Here is a 13,700-nt window from a genome sequence, read left to right on the forward strand (position 1 = left end):
TGTAAGTGTTAGTGCAGGGCGGAAGAATTCATAGGGTATCATTTACATGCGTGCATGCAGACATAAACCTGAATACATTATTTCAACATTTTCATGAAAGTGTATCCCTTGAAATGCATTCCTTTCATTTATTTTCTTTCTGACAACAGAAGTTATATAGCGACTCACCTTCCTGAAAAAAAAAAAAAAATGTTAGTATTATTAATTAATTTCGTATATGTGTGTATGTTTGTGTGTAAATGGCTCATAGAAAGTAACTACCGGTACCGTACCCATATTTCAGGGGCAACCAGTTCAGTTGAGAATACCCATTCTAATACTCGTGTCTCCTTATATTGGACAAAATAAAAGCTTCCCCAAACATGATTCTCACTTCTCAGATCTGTATTCTTACAACCAATTGTAAGAGAGAGACCTCTTCTATAGTTTGTTTCCCATGTACAAGGGGCCCAGCAAGGGCTGCTTATTGAATATTGATTTAAACTTAATATTGGTGGAACTACTGAAACACTCTTCACAGTAATTCTTCCCAGAGAGAAAGTTCACATGTGACTTATGTAAATCATTCCATTACCCATGGCCATATGAAAAACCATCTATTTTCAGAAGACTTTGACAAGTGTTTACACTTTTCCCCAAATCTTAGTGGTGCCTTTTTTTTAAAGAGACACAAGTATGGAATGCACACAGCAATGAACAATATGTAATTGAACCGCACATCCCAAATGAAAAAATAGAATCGGGGAAGAAAGTTAACTTTCACTGAAATAAACATTGAAATATGCCAAATTAATGATGATACTTGATAATGTATAGCTGCATACATCATGCATACATTCCTGTTCAAATATAAGCTTGAAGTAGCCAAGAGTCCAAGACAGTTCTGACTTGTACAAACTTGAAGTGCAAGGTACAGGTGTATCTTGAAAGTAATGAATAAATAAATTGTCTCACAATGTAGAGAAATATCAGGTGTTGATTCTCACAGTCATTCACTTAATATAAATCACTGAATTTCATGACCCATAAAGTTCTTCGCCAGATTACCAGGGAAAGGAAAAATCTTTAAAAATTGTTTGGTTCCTTGTGACTTAACATTCTTTCCCTTGTGGTATGCAACTCTGTGCATCCTACTACAGTATTGTGGAAACATCATCGTATATACTGTAATTGTAAATACAGCTTCACATTAACCTGCCAAGATTATATATCATCTTAGTTGTAGAGACAATAACAGTAGCCTCTAATCAAATACCTAAATGATCATGCAGGCTTATTTGGAACCCTTGGTATTTGCTGGAGGAAAATTACTCTTTACTGTAAACAGGTCAGGGGTTCGTGTAAACTCCATGCAAAACTACAGTACATGAATAGTGTATACATATGGCAAAGTCATTGAAAACCATACTTCAGTTTTCTTTTACGTATTTGCACAGCATACAAGTCACTACTCAAAGGTAACCATTTTGAATATTTTGAAGGCATTGTTCTGTAGAGTGGCCTTGTACTCTGAACTTTCGAGACTATTTTTTTTTTTCTTTCATTGCAGGTTCTGTGTTCATTGATAGTAAACTCTACAGGAGGACTACTCTGAAACTACTGCTTACATACAGACAGGAGATAAAGCCTTACAGTCTTGTCCCCGGAGATCTCTTGATTCTGTTCATGTAGCAATTGACCTACTTGCCACATGCTCGCTCGTCTAAACCACACTTCTGTTTCTTGTTGACATACACGTATTCTGCACAGCATACAAGTCACTGCTCAAAAGTAGCATTTTGTTTTAATGCAGTGTTTTGTAGTGAACACATGTGTAATCCTGTGCTCAAATACCAACTTCATGACCAATTATTTTCTTTTCAATTGCAGTTCCTGTGTTCGTTGGTGGTAAACAAGGACTACTCTTGACCAATTGCGCATAGTACAAACTGGAGTTTAAGCTTCACATCGCTGTAGCCCTGGAGATCTCTCATGATTCTGTTCACATGGCGATGAACCTACTCGCCACTTGCTTGCCCATCTAAACCACACTTCTTTTGACACATTCTGCACAGCATGCAAGTCACTGCTCAAAAGTAATCATGAATATGCTTGAATGCATAGTTCTGTAGTGTAGTCATGCGCTCATAACTTTCACGACCATTTATTTCCTCTTCGATTGCAGTTCCTGTGTTCGTTGGTGGTAAACAGGGGGACTGCTCTTAATCCATTGTGCACGGACAGACTGGAGGTAGAGCTTCAAATTGTCATTGTAACCCCGCAGATCTCTCATGATTCCATTCACCTGGCAATGTACCGACTCTCCCCCTTGCTCGCCCATCATTCCGAATGATGCTCTCCACTGTTTCATCCAAGGAATGGTGTGTTCTTCAAGTATGTGTTGTTTAGGGGTCACTGTCTCAGTCGGAAAATGCTGCCGAAAGTAAGCCATGTAGTCTCGAATGTTCTCATCTGGACACATATAGGAAATAATAAATGAAATTTGTATCAAAGAGTGATTTTTTTTTTCTCCCCTTCATATTTTTTTTTTTGTTTTACCTCTGAATTTCATCACTACTGAGAAATAATTTCTGTTCTTGAATCTTGAATTGAATCACCATGTAATGATATATTTTCATTCTTTTTTTACAACTTATGTCACTTGTGATGTATTGTATCTAATGAAATGAATCAGTTTTTGTTTTTGTTTGTTTGTTTGTTTTTTTGCTTTGTATGATTCAAATTTTCCTCGTAATCTTACCCAGCTTTGCAATGGCTGCGTTGTCAAGGAATGTGCCGCTATTCATGCCCCTGTGGCAGGCGCCAAATAAGTGGAAAAGCTGGTTATATCTGCCAGCTATCACTCCTGCCTCTGCCTTGAGTTGCTCATCCTGTGGACATGTCGAATTGATGACTTCCTCCAGACAATCCGTCATAGCATCAACATTATGGGGCTATTGAAGAAACAAAATGCATGCACAGTATATGTAATGCAATTGTCTTAGTGCATCTTGATTTCATCTATTAAACCTGAATAATGGAGTTTTTTTTTTTCTTTTGACTGTGCAGTAAATTACTTTTCTGTAAAGAGGCCTCTGAATGTGTTAACTTTTATAGTAATAAATGCATGTATCACGTTTACTGAGAGAAGAGCGTTTATTCTAAATTTTTACCATATTTAGTTTTACTCAAGACTCACTTGGAGACTGATATGAACATGGTTCCCCACAAATGATCCTCCATAGTACGCTTGCCTGCAGACCTTCATGGCTTGCAGAACGTGCTCCAGTTGCTGTGAAATCGGGCCGGTGCCTGCAGGCAGTTCCGGCAGCTTGGAAATTTCCTTTTCCTGTGGACACAAAAGCATATGTGAGTTACTGCAAAGAATGGTAAACATGTGTGTGCATTTAGTCATTAAACCATTAAAAAAAGAAATGAATGATTTCACATCAACTTTTTTATAAAGAAATAATTGTGTAATTGGCTAAATTAGACATTGAGACTAACCACTTGGATCTTCTCTTTCCTCCTGTCAGCAGCCATGTCGAGCATCACTCCTGGTGGCTCATTTTCCGGATAGAGTAGCCCAATCATCGTGTGTTGTTCGATTAGGTCTTGTACTTCCTGTTGTAGCTCATCTGCCTTACTCTGAAGCACCAACCTTTTCACCTGCTTGGTGAACGACTGATGTGCAGCTTCCAGTTCACCTTTCGTTTTGGCAAGCTGCTGCGCTATCTTCAGATCGAGCAGGTGGCATGCCTTGGATAGGGAGACGAAATGCTTAAGGTGGATCCCTAGGGAGATGTGGAGACCAGGGGGGCAAACCTAAAAACAGACAGGATGGTGATATAAGGCAAGTATAAAGATCTGTCTGGCCAGGGTCAAACATGTTTTGCATGTGAGATTCAGAAACAGGTCTGTTTTCCTGATGAATGGTAGGTTATTTTTGTCACATCCTGGCTACTGATGACGAATGTGACTACTATTCATGCTGTAATATCTTGTGCTTTGGAATGGTAATTATTTTATTGAAATTCCTTGTTTTTCTTTCTTTCATTTGGATGATGAATATTACAGTTTTGGACTTATTTTGATTAACCATCACATAGGTAACTAAAACTGAAATGCTTACATGGTCGATTGGAATCTCGAAAAATGGCTGGCGAACAACATTGTTTGCTTCCTTTGGGATTCCACATTCCTTGAATCGATCCAGTGAAGTACGAAGACTTTGGAGTGTGCGGGGATGAGTGGCTGCTCTTTGCATGGGTGGAGTTGCCATTTCCTGCTTGGTGATGTTGCAGAACAAGCAGCAATGTCGTCCTGGATGAGTTCGGAAATAAGGGTCAATGAAAAAATCTCAAATTGAAACATTTTGGGTATCTTTCACTTTAGGGTTAAATCAATGCAGCTGTTTATCCACCTATCATGCAATGATTTTTTTTTTTTTTTTTAATGTGAGATGATTATTGATGTGACAGATGTGGATCATTGTAATCACAGATCAGTTAAGTGCAGAAGTACTGGAAATGTACATTCAGTTTCATTCTTTCCCTTTTCTAAAATGACCTAGAAATTTGTACGTATGTCTTACCACTGGGACCCGTCAGTCCATACATTCGGGTCAAGAATTCATAATCTCCAAAGACGAACAGCTTCATCTTCTTCCCTCTGAAATATAAAGAGAAAAAAAAAGATTAAAGGAATTGATATTATTTCCAAGAGATCCATTACATTTTACATTAATATTGCATATTCACCAAATACTCTGCTGGCTAACTGCCAAATCCATGCAGAGTTCCAAAGTAAGAGATAATTCATTTTTACATTGAAGTTCTCAGATGTTGGATCAAGTTGGATAATGAAAAAAAAAATTACATGTCACTTGAAATCTAATGCATTTCTATATATGATGTCTTATTTTGTAGAAAAGTTCTTCATCTATGTACCTCCACGTTGACCTCGTCAACTCTTCAACTTGTGTTGAAAAGGACTTGAGTGCAACATCCAGGTTGTACGAGGTGTCTGTTCCTGGGTAGAGGAGAACGATGCGTGTGTTGGACAGGCTGTTGGGTCTCTCGAGGTTGGCGAGCTGGATCATCATTTTGAAAGTTCCTCCTCCCTTGTCGCCCCCTACTTTCAGCCACACCTCATCATTTGGAATTCTCCCCTTGTGCCAGGTCAACTCATCAAGACTGTACATTGAGACATAAGATGAATGTGTTAGTGATGGAACTAGAGCAATCATGTAATTTTTGCCAAATTTTCATTTCAATTCCTTCTTTCAAAGAGAAGCTATTTAGAGGAACACTGCCAGGCTGTATTTACCTATTGATTTCTTCACTGACATTCCCCTCGAGAGTGAGATTTTGAGGAACTCCCGAGCAAGCTACAAAATGTGGATTGTTACGAATGAATTACTTTTTCTTTTCTTGTAACTGATATATGAGCCATCACTACCTAACATTGTAAAGTGAATTATAATGTTCATGAAATGATATGGTTCATTGAAGCACTCACTCATCATACTGTTCCAACAAGTCAAACACAAGAGTTTGTAGGTTGGAAACTTGGATCAGTGGGGCTTCCTGTATCAGCGATGATTTGGTGATGTCACACGTTCCCTGAAGAGGCAGTATGTCCCCATGAAGGTTGCCACCTATCACTTTATCTTCCAGGGCTCTAACACCCTCTTCTCCTCCAGTGCAGACATTTCTTGCTTTGAGCCATCTGTTGGTAAATTACAAATTACAACAATCTTTTACTCCTTAACCTAAATGTACTGTCATTTATTCTTTTGTTAAATGCTATATAAGCAATAAAATTTGTAAGTGTTCTGTTATACTTTTTTGTAACATGCAGTCAGTCATGCCTGACTTCAAGTTACATGTCTTTGGACTGCAGAAACACATTGTAGCTTGACCTAAGAGAAAAGTCAACTTATAAGTGAGTAAATTCAATAGAATATAGAGCAAAATGGATGTGAAAAGACCTTCAACCCTGGCAGGTACTTCACTCATGAGAGACTGACTTATAAAGCTACGTTGACTATAGTTTATTCGGCATTGTATCGGGGGAAAAATTGTTTATAAATTACAGTTCAAAAAGTAATATTTTTCGTGAAGATTTCATGTTTTATATTGTGTGTTACCTTTTCAGTCTCCTGAGAGTTCGCCAACTTAAATTGAAGAATGATTTGAGCTCCAATATGTCCGCCGTCGGGATCCTTATTCCCGTGCCGATAATGTGCTGCAGACCAGATTGTAGTAACTCATCTTGCTGCTGAATGTCCACTCCCTCATCTTTCGCAAGACTTCTTCGAAGCTGGTTGATGAATTGGGATCGTCTGCGCACTGTTTTCTGTGAACATTGTTGGCTGGATACCGTTGCTGCCGGGATTTTTGTGGTTTTGATTGGCTGTTTAGGATATGATTTAGGTGGTATGATAAAGTTCATGGATGCTATAATAAATTATATTTTCGACCACTAAAATGTTATACTATAAAAGTGGTTCTTTTTGCGCCACTAATTTTGCTCAAGGCCGGGTAAGACAAGTGTCATGTGTCTTAGGTAGGAACATATGGCAAGCAAATATATTTACAGGTATGTGGTTTTTTTTTCATGCTTCTTTCTTGTTGCACAAAAAATTTCAACACCATAAAATTCCAATTTTTACAGCATTCCCCAAGCATGACAGAAAGATTACGGTAATTGCAAATACAATGTAGTACCTCAATTTTTGCTTAGGCAATGAGCATCACATAAGAATGTAAATGGAGTTGGGCTGTAGGCCTATTTTCATTTAATTAACAAATTTATTATACAAGTATCTCCACTCACACATAGTGTATATGGGGATATATTTTTCTTCTTTAAATCATATGAAATTACCACATTTCTCATGCTGATAGTGGAACTTTCCTAACATCGTAAATTTCTTTGAAATGCACATATCCAATTATTCAGCTCTGGAGGGAGAGGGGATATCGAGCCTGATCATTAGTGCTACACTAAGTTCCTAAATAAGACATTGTATCACGTTACCCACAAGTATTAATGCACTTCCATGGTGACTTTAATGTGCCAGATTGAAAATACAAGTACATGTAGTATCTGTACCAGGTACTCTGGAAATACTTCTAGTCATGCATGTAAAAAGAAGATGTCAAACATTAATGACCAGCTCCCAGATTATTGTAGTAAACTAGGTGTCTTGTAGATTTTAATATCATTAACGTTAGGCCTATTACTATATGAACGGAGGAATGTCATGTATGATAATGAACTCTAGACCTCAAATGGTTATACATAGTAGAACACTTGTACGTAAATCAATGTGAGAAATATTGCTTTAAACACCTTTCCACGCCCAGGCACACCAAAGGTAGCAGAGACGCCATCTTTCGACTTTTTTAGTTGGTCTTGTAGGTATGCCGTGGCAATCTCTTGCTTTTGTCTGTGGCTTATGGCTTGTGATGATTCCGGCAGTTTATGATATGTGTGATCGTGTTGATGGCATGTGTGATGAGCTGCTGTGTTATGGTGAATTGATGTGTGACATTGTGTGCATTGAAGATGTAGGTTGTCTAGTATTGTGAATATGTATGTTGCTGGTTTGCATGTTTGTGTGTAGTGAACATTGATGTTACAGACAGGACAATTGACAGACACTTTGGAGAACATAGGTGACAAACATTCAACACAGAAGAGATGATGGCACGGTGTTTCAACAGGACATGTTACAACACAGTTACACAGATTACACTTCAGAAAATTGTTTGAACCATCCAACTGAAAGGAGCTACCGGTATCCACTTTAACTTCACATTTTTTCTGTAGCGGTGACAAATCATACAATGAACGAAAATGTGACATTTGATCTGCTTTCTTTGTGGAAGGGCGACCACAAGACTTCCTCTTTTGCGGCCTGCCAGGCTTCATGGAGCTCTGGAAAATTGTACAAGTAGCACATTCACCATTGGCATTGCGCTTATGGTCGCGCCAGTCGTTCTTTGGAGCCCATACTTTGTATTTATTTTCTGTCATTAACTGGCAGTAGCATTTTGTGCAGAAGAATTCAGGGTGGATGTCGGGCAAGTCTTGCTCTATATCGATATGCAGTTTAGACTGTATTTTGTTTGCATAATTTGCTACTTTGTAGGCATGGCCCTCTCTTCCTTTGATTACCCTCTCCCCACAGAATCTACACAGTGAAGAAAGGCACTGCTTGTGATAATCCATGCCCTCCACGTTAAGAACTCAACAAATTCTCACAAATTGCTCACACTGGCAACACAGAGAGGGCTACACAAAACGATAGATAACTGTTCACAAAAAAATCTAAGATGAACAGAAGTACATGAAACTTACCACAAAAACATTGACAATTCCAAAGAAGTATGGATCAACACATAAAAAAATCCCACAAAACAGCACAAAATGACAACACAAAGAGGTGAAAAATTGTGATTTTGTATCGTATGACTGCTTGTATTCGTGTAACGCCGGACATCAGATCGAGTGGCCGCCGGCGGGGACCAATTTTGAATGCCGGCTTGCCAAAAAGTTAAGTTGATTTGAATGTGATGATTTCTTATGTAGGTAGTGCATGTATTGTGGATGTAATTTTATTTGAAAGAAGAGTTTGGAAACCACTCTGGGATTCCCAATGACGTAGAACAGTGAGTCATCGATGAGACTGATCGACGTCGTCTGCTAGTTCTTACGGTACCGCTGCGCGCTACTCATACGCAACGTGTGTTACGCTGCTGCTATGCATGCTGCCTCTATGCATCACGCGCAGCGCGTGCGCTTTTTGAAATTGGCGCGAGTGGGCCCTCTCGCGTTGCATATTCGCCAGGGGTAGCTACATCATTTGTCCAACCCGGCATTCGACGGGAATACGTGGGCGAGGCTCGCTCCACTCGCCGGCCAACAGGTTTGTGGGGTAAACGCGCTATACGGGGGCACGCAGAGCGAGTCGCCTTGTTTAAAGACTACCCCAAACCAGACTCTCCATCCAGTCTCGATCTCCAGACTACCACCAGAGATATTCTAACATTTGTATTGTAGAATTGTTGAACTTTTTACGAAGTTAACCCTCAACTCCAACTTCCAAGTCAAGCTGCCTTCGAACTTTCGAAGTCGTTACAATTCAAAGGTAAGACAATCAGAACGGGAGTGTCAGTAACATAAAAAACATTAACTTTAAATTTAAAAAATTAAGAATGTGTGTCTAACAACTCCAAGTCCAATTCATGAGATTGAACTTATAAAAATTCGGACAGACTGAAGAGTCTTAGACACATCATGATCATTTACTTTAACAAGTTAGAGTAATAGGATCTAGGCTAAATATACACAGGCCAGTCGCTGTACGTATACGTTTTCGCACAGCGTAGTAACAGCGTCTGGTTGGGCTAGATCTAGACCGACGCCGCAACGGTGCATGATTTTCGTAACATGTCATAGACGTTGTTTTGAAATTAAATGTGATGATAATCAAGACATTTATTTTAGATCTAGACTCTAGATCTAAATTAACTTAAATTCAAAATGATGTTTTTGTGTAAATCATAAAATGCATTTCTATCTAACTTTTACTTGTCCGCGATACTACCCAGTCATGATTTTGAATGCTACAGTCCGCAGCCCCATACGCTATGCGTATACGTATCATGATATGGGGCTGGTCGCAGTAACTTGCTTGTGTTGTGTAGTACCGTATTACCGTATGTCATGTGCTTTTTTAGCCTGACCAGACAAACGATGTTACTACGCTATGACGTACCATGTACAGCGACTGGGCTGTGTATAGTTAGTGCTTTTTTAGACCCTAGCCACTCTAAATTAGTAGAAATTTGTCGAAGGGGATCCTTATTCGTGGTCAGAGATAAAGCAAGCCTCCCATACAACCTTGATGCATTAAAAAAAACCTAAAGTATCTAGAATTTCTTAACTAGAAAAATATCGTGTAGCAATTGCCAATACCCAGGTAGAACTGTAAGAAGGCCCTCTGTACAAGTAATTCATTATTGTATTCAATAAAGATTCATGTTGTCACATTAAAAAAAGAAAGAAGATAGTTTAAGTAAGAATGAGATTGCATGAAGAGACTGTTTAGTGTTCAATTGTGTTAAGTGTTAACGTTATAGTTACATAGCTTCCTTAAGCTGAGGAAAGCTACTCTGGCCTTAATACTGTCTAATATAAATCTTGCATAAACAGTAAATTTATAGGCTCTAGAGCTAACGTTCGTTAGGTTATATTTACCGGTACTTATTTTGATTACCGGTAACTTTTACCAGGTACACAAATATCAGTGAACTTTCAGAAAAATTAAACAAAGTTGATTACTGGTACCGGTACCGGTACTCACAGTTTGTTTAACACTCATGTACATGTATTTATAAGCCTATATCCAGAAAAGGATTTGTATTTTATATAAATTTTCCTATTTGTGCCCTGATTTATAACACAGACATAATTTTCCTGATTTATATCTAGGGGATAATTCTAGGAGCAGCACCACTACAAGCAGGAGCCGAGTCCCCACAAACAAAGGCAGCACCGCTACCATAACAACTGTAGCAGCTAACATCCCAGGAACATCAGCAGCACCTCTCGACGCAACAGCAGCATTAGCAGAGCCTATAAAGTGCGACCGTAGCAGCTGAACTTCTGCATACAATTGTAGAGGCACAGCCTCTACGTACTGCGGTACTGTAGCAACAGAGCCTCTATGCATGGTACCCGGTACCGTAAAACTGTACATTTGTAGCAGCATGACTCTAACTTACAACTGTAGCAGCTGAGACTGTCAGACTGTAGCAGCAGACTAGCCTCTACGTACAACTGCAGAGAGTGGTGGTGATGAGGATGTTTTTCCTTCTGCCTATAATGGTAAGTTTGATTCATAATAAGTGATTACCGGTACTTGTGGGTCATACAGTGTACCGGGTACCAGGTATTAACAAACATTTCTCTGTTTGCATAGTAGTACATGGAATGGGTTGTTTATTACTGTCAGTGGAACAGATGATTGGACTATATCATGTAATTTGACAGAAATCACTGTTTTGATATCTGGAATGTAATACTTGTACATTTATTGTAATGTGGATCTTATCTAACTTTACTGTCAAATATCTTATGTAGATATTAACCTGGTGATGACAGGCTGATGTTGATATTACAAGCTCTTCCCTAGACACCTGCCCAAGCATACTTGGGGCAAGTTTTTAATGGCCTTACTGTAATTATTTCATTTATATCAATGTTGAATGCTACTCAATGTAGTAAAAGATTGTAACCAGAAAAAGAGAAAAATGCAAGCACTTTATGTTTTTACGTGAAAAACATCACATTTCTAATCAATGCGTATCAGTTATCATTATTTACCTTTGCCAACCCCAAGGTGTAAAAGCTCAAACCAATTGCACTTGAATTACTGTGCTCTTCACAGATCAGCAGACTTTGATGACAATTTGCAGTTCAAATAGGTATGCTGTAGCTATTTTCATTTTGTCTCACATAGTGTTGTAGTTGATTGCCTGTGAAGAATGTTATTTGTTTTTTCTTCTGAAATTGTGCTTAACTCTAAGAAATACTCTTCTTCACATTTTTTTTTCAAACCTGCAAGTACATGTAATGTTTTATTACATAGTGTATGACACAACTGTCAAATTTCTTACTGAAATTGTCCGTACAAGTTTTTGTATTTTTTGAACCACCGTAGGCATAGATGTTCTTGTCAAGTGGAAGAGGGACGGTTCTATGAATCCTGTCAGCTCAAGTGACCTCCATCATGCTCAACGGACCAAACTGCAAACGAGGTTCCTGCGTACATATGAGAAGTGAAAATGGCTGGTGGAAAGGGAGGGTGCTTCAAGTCTTCAACATGCCCATGGATGGACGTAGAATGTCGGATGATGAGGGCATTCCTCTTTCTGCCTGAGGTAATTTGAATACATAGTTACCGGTACTGATTTGTTCTAGATCAATAACTGTATCAAGAAAATTATGTTTCTATTCATTTTAAAATATGTAGAGATTTTTATGCATAGTATCATGTAGGTACAATGTACTTTCATTGCATTACCATTTGAATATAAATATTCAATTCTGTGTAATGAATAAAATGAATGTTGTAATTATATTGTAGTTTGTAATGACTGTAGGATGCTGAAGATTGTTAGCTTTCCACTTTATTTCTTTAAAAGTCTGATATTGATTATTACTTATCATGTCAATGTCTCTTCTCAGTCCAAAACAAAATCAATTACTGATAATTTGCTTTATGTTCATGTAATATACTGTATATTCTAGTGCCCATGATAGATGTTTGCAAGTATATCTAGTATAAATCTTGTAGATTCTACCCTCAGGATGCTCACATAATTTGTTCATTGATGCATTGCTTAAAACTTCCCCAGCAGTATCGTTACTTGTGACAGCAGTAGCAGAGCCTCAACATCGATTTGTAACAGCTGAATCCCCAGAAACATCAGCAGCACCGCTTGAAGTAGCAAGCCTCTAAGTACGACAGTTTAGCGGTAGAGCCTCTATTTGTACTTACAACTGTAGCAACTGAGCCTCTACGTACCACTGTAGCAGCAGAGCCTCTACTTGCAACTTTAGCATCTGCACTTTCAGGAACATCAGCAACACTGCTAGAAGCAGCAGCAGCAACAGAAGCAGCGACTGCACAGCAATCGAACTGGTCTAGTAGTTATCTTTTAAATTACAAGATCAATATGGGGAGTTCTCCATAATTATAATACACCAGTTGTTTCAACTCAGATTGGAAATGGTAGCACACAGTGTAACTGTTCGGTTGATTCCAATGATTTATCTTATCATGGATAAACGTCCAATGATTTGTTTATCTGCCGTCACACTTTATATGTGCATACGCAGTACATTATTAAGTCTTTGTAATTGTACTACATGTACATATCGTGTCATCTGCAATGGTAGCTATAACAAAAGCATGTTTTCGTCCATTTTGCAGTTGATAGAAAATTTTCTGAAAAATAGTAATGTAATGTGTAGAGGACATAGTACATGTTATTTTCACCATGTCCGCTACCCTGACGTATTATTGTTCCTAAATACTATGAACAAAGGAATTAAGAGTACTGGAGGTCTGGGTTATTTACACAGGAAAGCAATTTTCCCCTACAGAATAGTGCAACATTTATGAAAAATTGGAGAGAAATTAGGATGTTATGACATTAAATTTCACTTTTTGAGGGGGGGGGGGGGGGAAGAGAGGAGCAATCATTTGTTGACCAGTCATTTTGAATATCTAAATGAGTAATCGTATAATGTACTCTCATCACGATTTATGAAACTTTATTTCATTCTTTTACATATACATGTACAAGCATGTTAAAACCAATCGGAACAATAATTTTTTCCTCAATTATGTGGGGTGGCTAGAAGGCAAGCTTTAAGGTCTAATAATTGAAATAAGAATTATTGATCATTTCAAGTTTCAAGTTTCAAGTTTATTTAACCAATTCATTAAACATTTGACATTTTACAAAAAGGATACAGCATTAAGAATAATGAATGGTTTGGGACCCCAAAAGAAGCAGAGCTTGTAAAAAAGGGGTCCCGGATAAACATATAAAACAAAGCAAAACATACTAAAGTTTTAAACATATTAACAAGAAGTATAATAGTAACATATTTACATAGGACAGATGCAACACAAG

General features: G+C 38.2%; 1 protein-coding gene and 1 long non-coding RNA gene across 3 annotated transcripts; one reads left to right on the forward strand and one right to left on the reverse strand.

Moving 5' to 3' along the window:
• Positions 1-2,143: 2,143 nt before the first annotated feature.
• Positions 2,144-7,379, reverse strand: LOC139709692 (uncharacterized). Its single transcript, XM_071621649.1, has 10 exons — positions 7,359-7,379; positions 6,131-6,396; positions 5,500-5,709; positions 4,929-5,174; positions 4,574-4,650; positions 4,112-4,302; positions 3,487-3,804; positions 3,179-3,328; positions 2,741-2,933; positions 2,144-2,451 (listed from the first exon to the last, which is right to left on the reverse strand). Exons 1-10 carry the CDS (start codon positions 7,377-7,379, stop codon positions 2,144-2,146), a joined length of 1,980 nt encoding a protein of 659 aa, XP_071477750.1.
• A 3,095-nt stretch (positions 7,380-10,474) lies between these two features.
• LOC139709717 (uncharacterized) lies at positions 10,475-12,596 on the forward strand. 2 transcript variants are annotated; one of them, XR_011709416.1, is made up of 3 exons: positions 10,475-10,881; positions 11,717-11,936; positions 12,414-12,596. It is a non-coding gene; the product is annotated as an uncharacterized lncRNA (long non-coding RNA). The 2 variants fall into 2 exon arrangements; XR_011709415.1 differs by having other exon boundaries at positions 12,417-12,596.
• The last annotated feature ends 1,104 nt before the right edge of the window (positions 12,597-13,700 follow it).

This window comes from Diadema antillarum, unplaced genomic scaffold (assembly GCF_040938485.1).
Source record: "Diadema antillarum isolate AM-2024a unplaced genomic scaffold, OU_Dant_1.0 seq00001459_RagTag, whole genome shotgun sequence".
Taxonomy (NCBI): Eukaryota; Metazoa; Echinodermata; class Echinoidea; order Diadematoida; family Diadematidae; genus Diadema; species Diadema antillarum.

Coding starts and splice junctions, on each gene's coding strand:
- LOC139709692 (XM_071621649.1), bottom strand. CDS start 7,379: ATGGCGTCTCTGCTACCTTTG. Junction 6,397..7,358: donor TGGCGTCTCTGCTACCTTTG/GTGTGCCTGGGC, acceptor TATCCTAAACAG/CCAATCAAAACCACAAAAAT. Junction 4,303..4,573: donor TGGACTGACGGGTCCCAGTG/GTAAGACATACG, acceptor GAACTCATCCAG/GACGACATTGCTGCTTGTTC.